This window comes from Labeo rohita, unplaced genomic scaffold (genome assembly GCF_022985175.1).
Source record: "Labeo rohita strain BAU-BD-2019 unplaced genomic scaffold, IGBB_LRoh.1.0 scaffold_217, whole genome shotgun sequence".
Classification (NCBI taxonomy): domain Eukaryota; kingdom Metazoa; phylum Chordata; class Actinopteri; order Cypriniformes; family Cyprinidae; genus Labeo; species Labeo rohita.
Window position 1 is genome coordinate 23,665 of NW_026128407.1, and position 16,478 is coordinate 40,142.

The 16,478-nt window shown below is 36.0% G+C and overlaps 1 protein-coding gene across 1 annotated transcript; it reads right to left on the minus strand.

The window, feature by feature from the left end:
* Window positions 1–5,199: 5,199 nt before the first annotated feature.
* On the minus strand, window positions 5,200–8,073 carry LOC127159443 (gastrula zinc finger protein XlCGF7.1). Its single transcript, XM_051102261.1, has 3 exons — window positions 8,015–8,073; window positions 7,139–7,379; window positions 5,200–6,194 (listed from the first exon to the last, which is right to left on the minus strand). Exons 2-3 carry the CDS (start codon window positions 7,305–7,307, stop codon window positions 5,455–5,457), a joined length of 909 nt encoding a protein of 302 aa, XP_050958218.1. The 5' UTR covers window positions 7,308–7,379; window positions 8,015–8,073; the 3' UTR covers window positions 5,200–5,454.
* Between the last annotated feature and the right edge of the window lie 8,405 nt (window positions 8,074–16,478).

Below are 16,478 nucleotides of genomic sequence, written 5' to 3' on the forward strand. Positions count from 1 at the left end.
TGGATTTTGGTTACTTTACAACACAACCTAAAAACATAAAAATATCAGGTGATGTCTCTATTTGACATCATATTAACACTGACATTAGACGTTGAACTGACATTGGATTTTGCTTGCCCGACATCACAACCAAAATTTAACAAAATATCAATGTCTTATGACATTGTGGGCCTGCTGGGACATGGAAATAGATCTATAAAGTAAAATAATTAATGCATGTCAAAAATATGTATTATATAAATAGGAAATAAAAGTATGAAAACTCATTTATTGGTTTGACTGTTTGTTTGTTTAGTCAGCTTTAAAATTCAATATCAAACATGCCTGTTTTGCCTTTTAAGTGTCACATTTTAGATGTGCTACAGACTCTTTTGTTGGTAGTTACTTTCAGCACTCAGTTTCAGCATATCTGAAATGTGTATTTCACCAAGAATAAAACCCACAGTGCCTCTGACATATGTTTTATTAGTTATATGTGTTTTCTTTAAAGAAATATCTATGCTCTTTGGGGATTTATTATTATTATTATTATTATTATGCAACAATAGAACAAAAAAAATACAAAGACAAAGACAGAATAAGAACAAAAGACAATGAGGGTTACATACATTAATCCAAAGCATACTATGTTAGCTTATAAGAATCACACCATGAAAGAGTCTTATATGCAGTTAAATTATTAGATGTTCTTAAACAGTTTACACATGAAAATCTTTCCTAAAAACAAAAAAGGAGGAGTTTTCTTTGAAAATTTACATTTATGAATGTAAAATTTAACAAGAAATAACAATAAATTAATAATACATTTAGAGTGAGAAGGGTCTGGATTCACAGAGTAACCAAATAACACAATTTGGGGGTTATACATTAGTTTCAATATAAATTGGAGAAAATCGGAGAAGTCAACCCAGAACACTTTACAATAAGCACAGTCCCACTTTTGGAGATTGTAGATGCAGCAATGTGTGAACAAGTCTTTTATTTTGATCTGGTGATGTGACGTCACAAGGCTGCGCCGCGCTCCTGTTTCAGCTGAAGAAAGGTTTGTGTTTTTAATTTTCTACTCTTGTGTTTTCAATCGGTACAACGCATTCAGTACACTTTACGTTTTTTTTTCTTCTTTTTTTTTTTTTTTTTTTTTTTTTACAAGTGATGTAAATTTAAAACAATTATTGAATGTAGCATTGTAATACTTTATCTAACATCAATGAATGTAATTTTGTGTAAACAAATCAGAAACACGAATTCATTCACTGGCACGTACTGATGGAGAAACTGAGCTTTTCGAAACTCCGAGTCAATTGAATCAATTGCTTTGCAAAATGATTCACTGTTTGCAAACGCTCGAATCGCCGCACTCTGACGACACCTGCTGCTAGTGTTGGGTTCGAGTCCACCCAAGTTGAGTCCAAGTCGAGTCCGAATCTTTTACCAATCGAGTCCGAGACGAGTCCGAGTCCAAAATGGGCCGAGTCGGACTCAAGTCCGAGTCCCAAAGGGCCGACTCCGAGTCGAGTCCGTCCGAGTCCAAGGAAACACTACTGTTTGTCAGTATCTTGACATTGTTTTAACCCAGGGGTGCCCACACTCGGTCCTGGAGGGAGGAGTCCTACAGATTTTAGCTCCAGCCCCAATTAAACACACCTGAACCAGCTAACCAAGCTAGAATACTAGAAACCCCCTGGCAGGTGTGTTGAGGCAATTTGGAGCTAAACCAAGGACTAGGACTGGGTTTGGGCACCCCTGATTTTAACCTTTATAACTAGAAAAATGCAATGTCAGTTGAAATGTAAGAAAAGCAAACCTCTAGTGGATCTTGCCATTTTGATTTTTGATCTCATAAGTGTCCATGCTCTGCTTAGCAAACTTAAAGTCATGCAACAGAAGTTATGGCTGATCTGTGTATTGTGAAACAGGTTTTAGAATGTGAAAAATTATAGGGCGGGACTTGACTTTATTCAAAGATGTAGTAAATGTATAAATTCAAGGGTGGGGGTAAAGGAGTAGGTATCTTGGTGAATGGGACCTTAAGAGCAGAAAATGCACCTCTTTTATTTCTGCTTGTGGCTGTGTGTGTTTTGGGTTGTATATGACTTTTTTTTTCTTGAATGAAAATGAGGTTGTGAGGGATAAACCTAGTCTTTACAATGGCACACACTGTGTATAAAGCCCTACCTATACTTTCCATAAGTCACAGCAAACTCACACCTGTTTTATTTTTGAATGCATTTATAGTTACATTAATTACAATAAATTACATTATATAAGGAATAATTGATGATGGGCCATTTAATTATTAGAAAATCATGTACACCCAAGATGGTTTTGGACCCATAAAAACTGTTGCTGCAAACTACTATGTGTTTCGAGCGAATATTTGCATTTATTCACATACGACTGAATTAGAAATGGTGGCCTGTCATGATTTTGGCTTATGCAGGACACTGCAAAGACGGTAGGGAATGTGGCGCCGGCTTCCTTTGAAATATGTTTGATGATTGCGCCTGATTGTGCGTTCACACCAGACGCGACTTGCGCGAATAAATCACGCTATTCGCACGTAGTTGGACGCTTGAACATTTTGAGTTTACTTGCTTCACTCGCGCGTGAAATTCGCTTCACAACAGAAGCCAATTCGCGTCATGGGAGGGTCTTATGCCAGGCATAACTCAGAATAAGCTCAATTTGCCAGCTTTAGCTAGCTTGTAGTCTCAATATGTATATAAATATACACAGCTCAAGTTGAGTAAAGTTTGAAAATTTAGTTTTTTATAACTTACCAGGTTGTCCGACCTCCTCACTCACTTTCTTCCAAGCAAGATCCTTTTTATTCCTGTTTTTATAGAAGTATGAAGAAGTATCGTACAGCTCCGGGGGTCCACATACAGCGATAATGATTTTGTCCTCCATTTTTGCTTGGGATTTCTGCCTCTGCTCGCTAATCACACCACTACTAGAGCAAGCTCCTGATTGGTTAACGCGGCGCGAATATTCGCCAAAGTTCAGATTTTTCAACTCGCGCAAATAACGCGTTCACGCGTCAAACGCCCAAAACGCTCCATTCGCGCGGATCGCGCCGCAGGATGTCTATTCGCGTCTTTGCATTGACTTAACATGTAAATCACTCGCGCTTAACACTTCATTCGCGTCTGGTGTGAACGCACGTTGACCCGCGCCCGCTCCGTCCGCGCCAGCACCAGATTTGCCGAGTAGTAAAATTAACAATTATTATTGATTACTAGTTGAATCAGTACATTATAACGAAAACAATACCTTAAAAATGAAAAGAATTAGATTTTGATTATCTGAAATTTGTTAAACTGGGTGAACCCCTGTAATCTTTTGTCCAGGGATCCAGTAGACGTTCAAACACCCAACCGATTTCATCAGAGATTGCGGAGAGTCCAGATGTCAGTTAACGTTATTCTTTTTAGCGTGGCTTTGGCTTAAAAGCACGAGTGATTAAGCTTATGTAAGTGTTCAGCGATGTGCAGATCAGCTGAATCAATCTGCTGTTAAAAATGAACCATCCATTCATCATATCATCATGCGAAACTAAGAATTAGAATAATCGTAAATGACGATCGGGTGCGGTTATCTAAATCAGAGAAAAATGTAGGTGCGGGTGGGTGCGGGCGGATAATTTATTTGAAGCTGCAGATTCGGGTGACGTTTGAGCTCATCCGCGCATCTCTAGTGCGCACATAAACCCGTCGGCTTTCAAGAAGCTACTGGACAAGACTTTCGTGATAATGCATCGAGTCAGTGACATTTCCGTCAACTGTCTCTGGACTCTACGGACTCGGGACATTTTCCGAGTTCGAAAGGCTTGAGTCCGAGTCAAGTCCGAGTAAAAATGCATCCGAGTCCGTGACAAGTCCGAGTCGCCTAAAAATTGTACTCGAGACCGGACTCGAGTCCGAGTACCCCAACTCTAATTAACTATGTTTTTACGCTCGCTTGAGGTGGTTTTTTACTTGTGTGAAAAAGAGTAAATGCATTTGTCGAATAAATTCCTCCATACGCCCCAAAAAAGTCACGTGACCAGTTAAGAATCGAAAAGGAGTCACAAGTACAACACCAGAAGCAGAATGTATCTGTCATATTGAAATGTTTGTGTCAAATGCCAAGACCAGACTGAAAGAAATCAAAATAAACAAGGAAACTGAATTGTGGAAATACTATTAAGGAAATAACAGATTAACTTCTACACAGTGTTTGAGATATTATTGATCACTATCATAACTTTTAGATCACAGTGAATTCGTACTAAACTAACCGAATGAGTGTAACAATGATATGACAATGGTCTCACATGTTGAGCACGCAGTGAATGTGCTGTGCGGTTACACTTTTAGCTCACTCTGACCTCAAACTGTGAGCACATCATGAGTATCCTGGTAGCTCAAGCTGAGATCACTGTGAGATCAAACTGTTGACTGGGTTTGTTGATGTGTTTTCCATTAATAGTTTCTATCGTTAATTTTACGCTGTAGTATAAACTGTAAAAAAAAAAAAAAAAACAATTTGTTGAGTCAACTTATTTGAAATTATTTGTTACCCTGCTGCCTTAAAATTTTAAGTTCAGTCAAATGAAGTAAGTTTAATCAACTTGAAATGTTAAGTTGTACTGAGTGAAAACGTAGATATGTGAGTTGACTAAACCAAAAATTTCTTTGTTAAACTTAAAAGCTGGGCTTGTTACCCAGCTGCCTTAACATTTTAAGTTGAATTAACTCAAATTTCTAAGTTGTCACTTAGTACAACTTAACATTATTTTCAAGTTGACTAAACTTTGAGTTGACTGAACTGAAAATTTTAAGGCAGCCAGGTAACAAATTATTTTAAGTTGACTCAACAAATTGTTTTTTACAGTGTAGATAAAGCTTTTGCACGGATGACATCATATATCAAAAGACAACATAAACAGCAGTAGCATTTTCAAATAACATATCTAAAAAAAATATGAAACAACTACAAAAAAAAAAAAAAAAACCCTTTCTGAAACATCCTGTAAGAGCCGTGCTTGCATAGGTTCTGCTCGATCCTCTTCTATTATATTCTCTGAGTCTGACTAGGGCTTAAACGGATAGGGCAATATTGACACCATTATTTAGAATACACCGCAACTTTTCTAACAGTGTAGACTTGAACACATTACAGTGCACCCTATAAACACAATCAAGCCTTCAAACAACCCCTTTAAAGTTGTTGAAATTAACTTTAATGCTTTTGCAGACTTTTTAAGGACTCTTGTGTACTATACTTTCTCCAGAGTGAATACACAGGTGAATTCTCACTCAAAATTTCTGGCAAGAACAAGTTTACAAAATAACTCATAATACATAAAAATAATGCATAAAAAAGGCCTCTCTCTGGTGACTGTCATAAAGGGTACAAAGGGTTTTATGTAAGAAACTCTTTTTGACACTGTTGGCAGGTGAAAAACTTCTCTCAAGTGTGAGCTCTCATGTGAGTCATGAGGTTTGCTTTTTTAATGAAAGTCTTTCCACAGTCGTTACACATTAAAGGTTCCTGTCCGATGTGAGTCCTTACATGCCTCTTAAGTTGATTCCTGTCTGTGAAACTCAGTCCACACTGATGACAGATAAAACAGTTCTCTCTTAAGTGAATCTTCATGTGGTTTTTAAAGGTCTCTTTATACGGGAAACATTTTCCACACTGATCACATGTGTAAGGTTTCTCTCCAGTGTGAATTCTCATGTGAATATTTAGTGTTCCTTTTTGATTGCAGGTTTTTCCACACTGTTTGCAGGTGTAAGGTTTCTCTCCAGTGTGAATTCTCAAGTGACTCTTGAGAATATCTGTTCGTAAGAAGCTCCTTCCACAATATTGGCATGTGTGAGGCTTCTCTCCAGTGTGAACTCTCATGTGAATCTTTAGTGTTCCTTTTTGATTGTAGGTTTTTCCACACTGATCACACGTGTAAGGTTTCTCTCCAGTGTGAATTCTCATGTGCACTTTAAGGTTTCCGTGTTTACTAAAACTCTTTCCACAGTGTTGGCAGATGAAATGACTTGTAGTTCCAGTCTTCTGAGCTCTTTTTTGAGAGGAAGTGTTTTCAGTCTGTAAAAAATGCCAAGATTTTTCTCCAGTTATGAAATCGTTATGTTTCATGTCTTTCTCTTCCATTTCATTCAGATCTGGACTCTCCTCTTTCACTGCCATCAGGTCTAAGGTGGAAAGACAAATACATGTTAAACCCAGTTTAACAGCATAGCACTTGGAATCCGTTATGGAAAATTATTATTTACAAAATTATTGTTTACATTTTGTCCTTATGAGTTTGTGTTATGCACCATTATATAGGCATTTAAGCAAACTTGGATTGAACACTAATTACAAAAGCAAAAATTATGACAAAGCATAAAGATTGTGTAAAAATGTCATCTCAAGGTAGCTTCAAGTATTATGCAGTTACATTTCAAAATAACTATAATACACTAGAGTTGTGTGTGGTGTTATTTGAATTACTCTCATAATTCATTCTCTGTGTATGTGCTGCTTACTTAGCTATACGTAACAAACAGCGCTTACTCACTGGATCATACATGAGCTAGTCTCAGTCTGTCTGAAAAAAAAAAACGTTACTAAAGATTCACTGAGAGTTTGTTCCTCACATTTACATTGTGGGTCTTAATATGAAAAAGATGCCACACATGTGCAGAAGATCAAAGTCACAACAGATGTTTTCTTTGGTGCACAATTTGTGTCTTTGATTTAAACTGTTTGTCTCACAGACAGTTTGATTTCAATCTATTATGCATTATTATAAAGTTACTGGACATGTTATCTGCTTTCTAATGCCCTTTAAATGAAGAACAAATGTAGACAGCATGCACTAACTATAGTAAACTGTGTCAGCTGGAGAAATGTTTTATATTACTAGCACTGATGTTTTTGAAGCTCTGAATATTGTTTACATCCAAGTTTTCATCTGCCTGGAAACACAATCACATTTACAAGATACTAGTACAGTGAGCGCTTTTGAGAATGAGGGGTAAAAATTACTACACTCATATGACATTTAAATACATATATATAATTCATGTCTGTAGAGCTGGACATTTTAACAAGGCTCAAATGAGTGAGTTCAGCTTTGAGAATAAAAACCAACCTGTTTGTTCCTCAGTATCTTCATGTTTGACTCTGAATGTTTCTTCAATCCTCACGTCTTCACTCTCCTTTTTATTAATCATCTTTGTTTGTTCCTCAGTATCTTCATGTTTGACTCTGAATGTTTCTTCAATCTTCACGTCTTCACTCTCCTCTTTAATAAACGCCATCTTTATAATAGTGTGTCATGTGGATCTCAGTTGATTTACCAGGAGTTTTTCTGTGTGTTTGGACACTTTGTCCTGTTTAAGAATAGAATAATTAACAATAAATTAACTGTAAAATAATTCAAACTAAATCTGGCTGCATCTAGTTCATTATTCAGTGCACTGTTAAGGGTCAGAGTGATAGTTAATAGCCATAAATCCCCTGATTATGCATAAAAAATAAAATAAAAAAGGATAAAAATGACACATTACATAGAAGATTGACATTTACATTAAGATTAATTATTAAATTATATTAGTATTTACAGAACAGCATGTTGTATTTTATATATTAAACGTTAATGATTTTTTTTGTTAAACATGTTTGTTCGTTATTCTCGTTGTATTTACACTGTTTTGTGCAGCAGTGTGTCGTTACGGTGTGGTGAATCGAAAGAGTGAATCATTCTGTGAATCAACTGATTCACTTGACTCGGAATTTCGAAAAGATCCGTTTTTCCATCACGACTCATCAGTGACTGAACTCGTGTTTATGATCAACTGAGTAATGAGACGCGCCGTTTCTGTTTGTCATGTGTCGGAGCGCTTTATTCACACAAAATAACCTTAATTAATGTCACTAGATAAATAATGACAGTTCACAATTTCATATACAATTCTCTAAACGACTTATTCTGATTTAAACACTTGAAATTGTTTAAAACATTCACCTTTCTTTAGCCGAATCACAGACAGGAGCGCAGCGCAGCCTTATGACGTCATATCGCCAGGCCAAAATAAAAGTCTTGTTCGCTAAAGCATTGAATTTAATATTAAAACTCTTATTTCTAAATGTAAGCAACTGTTAAAGTGCTTTTAATTTATGATAAACAACACATCATTTGTAATATTCTCAATCAAGGATAAAATGTAAGTATATTTTTAATCAAATTACAGGATTATAAAGGCAATGAATTTCAGCTGTATTTGGTTAAAGTGGATTGCATTAAAGGTCTATGACTTTAAAGAATTACATTGAATTACATTAAAACAGTTTATTTTTACTGTCTGAATTGAAATCTTTAAATAAAATGGTTATAATTATATATATTTATATACATAAACAATTATAAAATGTGATTTACATTCCCCCACATTATCTTTATTAAAATTATATATAAATAGTCTAATATCTGTTAAAATGTAAACATAATATGAACAATTGATTTACAATCATAATTATCCTCCCCATATCAGCTCTCTATGAATAAACACATACTGACAATGAACAAATCTGTCTCTGTTTCAGCAGCTCTAAAACAATCAGCAGAACTATAACACTCATTAGCAGAGATCAGGGAAAGATCAATTCACACACAACTCAAGTGTTGATTAACATTAACAATGACACCAATAAAATAAATGAAGTAGAAGCACAAGAGCATCACAGACAAAGATGACAGTCTCACTTTACACTTTACATTTACATTTACACACCTAAAAAACAGATTCATTTAGAATTTAACATTTATCCTTCTGCTGAATTTCATAGGCTACAATTTAATTTTGACCAATATAATTGTGGCTTTTGCAGTAATAATATTGAAATAACATTAATAAATAATAAATATACAATCATTCATTTGGCAAGGAGGATTTTGACTGCATTAACAAATTTCTTGATGTGCCTGTGTTACAAAGCAAATATTTATTATTCATAAGTATTTTGAAAAAAAAATACAAATAGTGATTATATAAATTATTTTAATTATTCCAAGATTCTTTATACATAAAGGCAAATTATATGTCTTTATTTATACCCAAACTCAGTCAACTGGAGATACATATTAGTTCATTAATATTTATGAAAAATAGGAATGAAAGTTGAAAGAGTATTTGAACATTTTTATTAAATTTATTGCTGATTGATATTATTTTTATTTATATGATTGCACAATAAGTTATGTAAAATCATCAGAGTCAGGAGATTTCTGAATTTCATTCTGAATCTTCAGATGATGTTTGTTGTTCTTTAGCTGAGTCGCTCTGTGTAGATTTGTTTCTCCATACCAGTGCCAGTCTCACCATCATAGTAATGCTCCTTAAAAAAAAGCTGAAAAAAGCTATCCTGTAACATCAGTCTTTGAATCATTTTAAAGTTACTTGTCAACCAGAGCTTTCACAGAATCGCAAGACTGAACCTTTTAACCCCACATAGGATTCTAATCTGAATAAGAGCAACGAGTGAAAAGAATTGATATCACAGAGTCACCTGCACTGGTAGCAAATAAAATATCATTTATCACTCTCAGCAAAGCAGACTCAGTGCTATAAACAGATTTAAAACCTGACTAAAAATTCTCAGAAATATGGTTTGTATTTAGAAATGACTGTAATTGACCCAACACAACTTTTTCTAGTACCTTGGAGATTAAAGGAACCACAGAACTAAGAAGATAGTTATTTAAAATAAACATGTCTAAGGAATAATTACTGCAAAATATAATTTTTTTGTAATTTCAAAATTAAATCAGAGCCTAAGAAAAAGCAGATAGATAAATTAAAAATTTAAAATGAATATATTTTGCTTAAAGTGTGTGTGAATACAAATGTGAAATCATGGTAAGTGTCACCTTTTGTCTTTATTGATGCTTCTGCTTCATTTCTTAATTGGTGTCTTTGATCCTGCTAATCAATACCTGATTTACATCGTGAATGCAGCAGCTGAAGGTGAGACTTTCCCTGATCTCTGTGATAATGAGTGTTATTATGCTGATTGGATTAGAGTTGCTGAAAATCTAGGCAAATTCCTGTAACTACTGTTCATCAACAACCTACTGTTTTATTCCAACAGCAAACAAGGAAATGTTTTTTAGGAAGGGAACTAAAATCATGATTAGTTTATAAAAAAAGGTTCAAGGGAACAACACAAGGATCATTTAGCTTCAGTTCTGTGAGTTTAATATGCTTTGTAAACCAGTAAACTGACATAATTTTAAGGAAATGTTTGCTCTTCATTACTTTCTATGTTAATGCATTTGCTTTTTTAACACATAGATCAACTCTATATGTTAAAAATAAGGTTTATAGCAGGTATAAACAGTGATTGACAATGATTAATCTGAAGGACGGGGTTGTGTGGGATTGAAAAAACCATTGATGCTCATTTGATTGGAGAGAATACAACCCTGCACCTCTTTTGTCAATGACTGTGTCACAATCCCCACCAAATACAACACACTACACCACATCCAGCATTTAGAGTGCTATAGTGCTCCCACTATATAGCGCCTGCCTTTTGGAACTCTCGCCTGTCATTTCGGATTACCCTTTTGCCTAGCCCCCTGGATTACGTTTGCCGTTCACCGACTACTCTTGTGTCTTGCTCCAAGATTCCTGTTTGCTATTGTTCGACCCTGCCTGTTTATTACGATGTCTCTGTCTCATTCCAATAAAGCTTTGCACATGGAGCCACCCTCTTCACGTCTCCCTTACTACGTTAAAATAATATTGTACATGCTGCTGTTAAATTCATCAATCACAAAAAAAAAATGTTTAGTTCAGAGGGGAACACAGCCGCGTCACAGTATGCTGCCCATATCACAAATCAAAGCACAGGACAGACAGTTGTTGGAGAACACCTGAAAAACGTGACCGAATCTGCATTTGGAGCCATGGTTCGGTTGCACTTGACAAACACTGTCAGCGTGGAAGCACAATGGGCGTGTGATGCTCCCGTGCTTACGTACAGCTTCTGTGCCACCTCTGTTTTGCTTGTGCATCCAGTGTGAAACCGATTTAAGGATGAAATGGTATTTCCACTGTGGTTAATTGTTATTTTTTTAACTATTTGTTTTTCAATAATTGCTGGCTAACTGGACATTTTATCCTTGCTTCACTCTCTGCATGTAATTATGTAGACCATGCACAACATCTCATGATGAAATTGATTTTACTGACAGCCCTATTTCTGCTGCTTCACCAACGAAGTTGTATCTGCTGAAACTTTATATAAAACCCCAAAAAGTTTCATGGGAACATTTGTAAAGCCAAAAATAGTTTTGATGTTATTTGATTGGGTATAAACATGCCTTTACTTTCTATCATCCATCACAAGGTACCATCTCAGCTACAGATGGCTTCTTCTGCTCCACCGCCACTCACGTCTGCTCATTTACCAGCACCCTCACATTCTTTCTCACCTCCACATATGTCTGCTGCCTCACCTATTCATACTCACCTGGAATATACAGTGGTCTCCTGGAACTTCACCTCTTGGATCTCCTTATGTATCACAAGATCCTTGGACTTTTTCCCCTACACCTCCAAACTGGTCTCCTTTGTCTATTCCTACTGAAAGGGTTGAGGAAACCGACTTTACAGAGTATATTTTTCATTATTTTTTTAAATACAGCTACATTTTATTGTTATTGCTGACCTTTTTCCTTTTGCAGAACTAATTTGCAGACCATTTTACAAAACTTGTCAGCAAAGTGAACTTCACTAGCTGCCCCACCAGCAATCAAATAATTGTATTCAAGAGCAGAATGTTGAATGGAATCATTCAAGTGATGCCAGGTTGATCCTGGTGCAAAATTAGACTTTTTGAGATTCATTGTAGATAAAGGAGGACCTTGCAGGGAATATTTCTGGCTATTGATGGAATCCATACAGCATGATAAAATCTTTGTAGGGCCTGAAAAAAGTAGGCATTTGACAATTAATATCCATGGTATGTATTTAAAAAGAATGATTAATCATTTACCAAAATATATCATGGAAATCTGTATTTTTTGTGTGTATATGTGTGATTTCAGCTATTGACACCGGGCTATGTTCATTAATTGGTGTGAAGATATCCGTCTACATCGTTCATGGTGGTGTTATCTCACACTTCTTTTCATGCAGCTATGTGAGGAAACAACACAACCTTCCATCTTGGATGAAGTTGAAGACGACTACTTGTCTTCATGTGGGTCCACGTAATGAAAATCTAAATGGGCCCCACTTAGAGCCCACTATGGACCCCTCATGTGCCCTGATGGGCTAACACACATGGGGCCCAAGTGGAGCTGATGGACAAAATGCTCTGGGCCCCACTTGGGCTGCCCATGCAGGGCCCAAGTGACAGCCCATCAAAAACCCACATGGGGCCCACATAAAAATGTTGGCTGGGGAATTGCTCTAAAACAAGAGAAAACAAAAACTCTTATGAAAAATATTAAGACAGGGCTGCAATCTTTACAAAAGTATGTGTTAAGTATGATAAAATATGACAGCTGGACATGCATACAAAATACTGGAGTGCTCTGGTTTGGTTAAAACATTTGTAGTGAAAAGTGACAAAGTGAAAGACTGCTGCCTTACATACTGGTCTTATTATTTGTGGGCTTTGTGTAAAGTGACGGCTAATTGTTATAATACACAAGAGAGCCTAGTGGAAATATTACAAACAGGTCATTGCCTTAAGAACTGCATGCAAATTATAGGCTTTTCTTATGCTGTGTAATCCACTTGTCTGTTTTGTTCTTATATTTATAAATGATTGTCCTGCATAATAAAAAAAATATATATTTTTAAAAAATAAAAATGAGCAAGGCAGAAGTCTCCTGTTCTCTCCTGTGAAAAAAGCTTGCTACAGATAAGCAATTTCGATGTGACGGTAGTTGCTGGCCAACTAACTGCCTGCAGCCCTGTCTAGCCCTGGCAGCTTTACAGGAAAAGCCATGCAACACACCCAAACTTTTACACCGAACACCTGCGACCCATGAACGCCTCTTTCATCTACCACACAATCTCAGAGTTTGACAGGTCTGTCACTGGAAAGCATCACATGCTGTCATATATAATTAAAAATCAGTGTCTTTACATAGGATAAGAAAACTCAGTCTCATTAATAAATATGAGACAACAATGTTATAGTGTGCTGCCACATCACAACCTGTGATGTTGACATGATATATTTTTTTTTTACCCAGAAGACAAAAAAGCATTTCATGACCCTATTGTACTGAAATGACTTCGAGAGTATATCTAAAATGTATTAAGCATCATAATTCTTATGATAGTTGTGAAAGATGTGTTATCAGAGGTGATGATGCTGAGGGAAGAATTGTCCTCAATGAATGCCATGCTCAAACAGATGAACTTTTCAGTAGAGCAGAGTACAGTAACCACCAAATCGGCATCAGCCCCTTAATTGCTGCAGGAATTTCTTGTGTAAGAACATTTGAGTTTGATTACATACATTACGTGGTCACTTTGCGAGTAGTTAGATGCCTCTTGATATTGTCGTCTGTCTTTGAGACAAAGAAATGAGATATCGCAAACACTATATGACCTGAGAGGGATGATACCAAGAGAATTTGCATGACAACCTGGGCTTAACATGAACTGGACAGATGGAAGCCACTGAACTATGTCAATTTCTGTTGTAAGCATTTCCAGTCACTGACTGTAGCTATGCCCATAATGCTGGAGCCAGATGACAGGATTCAAAATGCTTACCAGCAGTTCTCTCAAGAACTAATGAAGCACTTTGTCACATGTACTGACCTGTATTGCAGGTGTTTTTCTGTGTACAATATACATGGACTAATGCATATTCATGAAGATGTCAGGCAGTTCGACTGCACATTAAATTAGTTGTAACTACTTATAACAAGTCAAAATACATGAGAAATGGATAAAGTCCCCTGGAACAGGTGAGTAGGCATATGTCAGAAACATACAGAAGTGTGAGAAAATGAGAAACACAATCTGACACACTTCTGTGCAAGTAAAAAGACTGTTGTTTTCTCTTGAGAGATGAAAGATTTGAGAAATTTGAGAAAAAAAAAATACAGAACGTTTGCGTGTGAAATTCTCAACCAGTGCCATACTTCAACATTATTTCATCAACCGTGTACTTCAAAAAGTGTGGAAATGGGCAGGGCAGGATGAAAAGACAATTACTGCTTCAAACAGATCTCATCCGCAAGATGGCCTGCCTTCCACAAAAAAACTGGTGGTTTTATTTCTGTAACGTGGGGCTTGGGTTTTGTTCATGTTCATGTCTTTTATTTTTAAGTTTTGCCATGTTCCTTGTTAGTGTCTTGCTTCTCTTGCCCTCATGTGTTTCTGCTATTGGTCTCTCTGTTTAATGTGTCATGTTCTGATTGGTTGTTCTAGTCTTGTGTCTGTTTGCTCATTGGTTGGTTTGTGTCATGTGCTCCTCATTGTTTGGTATAAGTAGCCCTCATGTTCCCTTTGTTCTTTGTCAACTTGCTGTTGGTGAGTCTACGTTTCTGTCAAGTCTGTTTTCAAGTCAAGTCATCAAGTTGTTGTTGGATTAATGTTTGTTTGGATTTCACATTTGGATTACAATAAAACTGCACTTGGGTTCTTCAACTTTAACTCTGCTTCAGTGGATAATTTGTTACAATTTCAAAGGGATGAGGAACAGGCTAATAGCCTATATAATTTGCCCAATAGGTGAAACTGTGTATGAAAACAGCTCAAGGGCCATTTTATTTTTATTTATTTTTTTGTGATAAAACAAAACTTATGCAACATGTGGTTTTTTTGTTTGTTTGTTTGTTTTTTTAAGGGATGACATCATTACGCACACCATTTTATTGGTAAAAGCGCAGTTGGAAACTGAGAAGTTCACGTTTTTTTATGCATATTCTCTGTTGATAACAAAATGGATTCATTAAGGTGTACTTTTCTACAGTAAATTAAAATTGAAATGAGACTAAATTCAACCTTAAGTTTTGCTCCATGACATGAAGACAAAACTTTATTATATGAGCTATTATTAAATTGTATACACAAAATTATTTTTATTAATAAGTGTAATGAGTACTTTTTTGTGCTTTGTTATAAAGCCTGTTGATTCTCAAAGTGTATTACACATACCACTAATAGTACGCAGAGGAATCACTGAATTAAATTTAAATTAACGTTAAACCACTTTTAAAAAGTTTGCTTTCATTTTTAATAAAAATTGCCTCACCACTGGTTTTCTGTAAAAGAAAAAAAACTAATCCTAAGGCATTTGCACTTTTTTACATGTTCAGGTTCACACCGTGAGCAGGTTTGACTGGCATGTAACACACGCACATACGGTGAAGAGAAGACTGTAGCCTCAGTGGCCAACAGAGAGATGTCCCTTTTATGGATCAAGGAATTCTGTAAGGTCTCTCCTGACCCTCTTTCCCCCTTCTGTGATGCAGAATGCTCTGACATAAGTCTCTGTATCTGGCTGGCTGTTCTTGTCATGCTGAATTGCCTCGATGACTGACTGTTTTCATCTTATTTGTGGCCTCACAGTAGTTATTAGGGATGTCACAATACTCAATATAATATTGAACCGTTCGGTACGACATTCGCGGTTCAACACGCGCTTGTGAACTGCGGTTTTTCGGTTTTGCATTTAAATAACTTCTTTGTTTTATTTCTCTCGGAATTTGCTGTATGTGTGCCCGTGATTTCACGTGCTGAAATGAGGAAATGCTTCCCCACTTATATTTGCAAAAGCAACACAAGCAGAGCATTTTCCATTATAATGACATGCAACGATAAGCCTTTCTATCCTGTTGTCCAATGAAAGTTACAGAAAACATTATAACTTGTTTTTAAATTTACAACATCAGTCGAGTGTTGGAAATAACTTCCTTATGTGATCTGATGTGGATTCTTATCACAGAATGATGCAGACAATAAATTCTATACTCATATTCAATGTCGATTAGCAATGGCTTATGAAAATACCAAATAAGAGACACAGATAAACCATATGTTATTGCAGATGACTGTTTATTGTCCTTACATTTCGTCATTCAAAATGTTTAACGTTATATATTGTTTTATTCAGTTACAGCAATAGCGATGCTTTTATCCATATTAGAGAAGCTAAAATGGAACGAAAATCGTAAAAAAAAAAAAAAATACCTCTCTCAAAATAAGAATTAAGCAGACATATACTAAACCATGCTTTTTCTAGTGTACAGAGGTTTATGGGAATATTTTGTTAATTTGTTCAAAAAAAAAAAAAAAAAACCCACACTGAAGTGGCAAGATATCAGAACCGAACCGAACCAAAAACCGTGGTTAAAAACTGAGGTACGTATTGAACCGTGGACTAACTGTATTGTTGCATCCCTAGTAGTTATGGAGCACAAACAGGCATAGGTCACAAAGGGAAGGTTGTTT

Excerpts from the sequence above, each read along its gene's own strand:
- LOC127159443 (XM_051102261.1), bottom strand. The coding sequence starts at position 7,307 with ATGGCGTTTATTAAAGAGGAGAGTGAAGACGTGAAGATTGAAGAAACA. Across the intron at positions 6,195-7,138 it reads AGATACTGAGGAACAAACAG|ACCTGATGGCAGTGAAAGAG; the intron begins GTTGGTTTTTAT and ends TTTCCACCTTAG.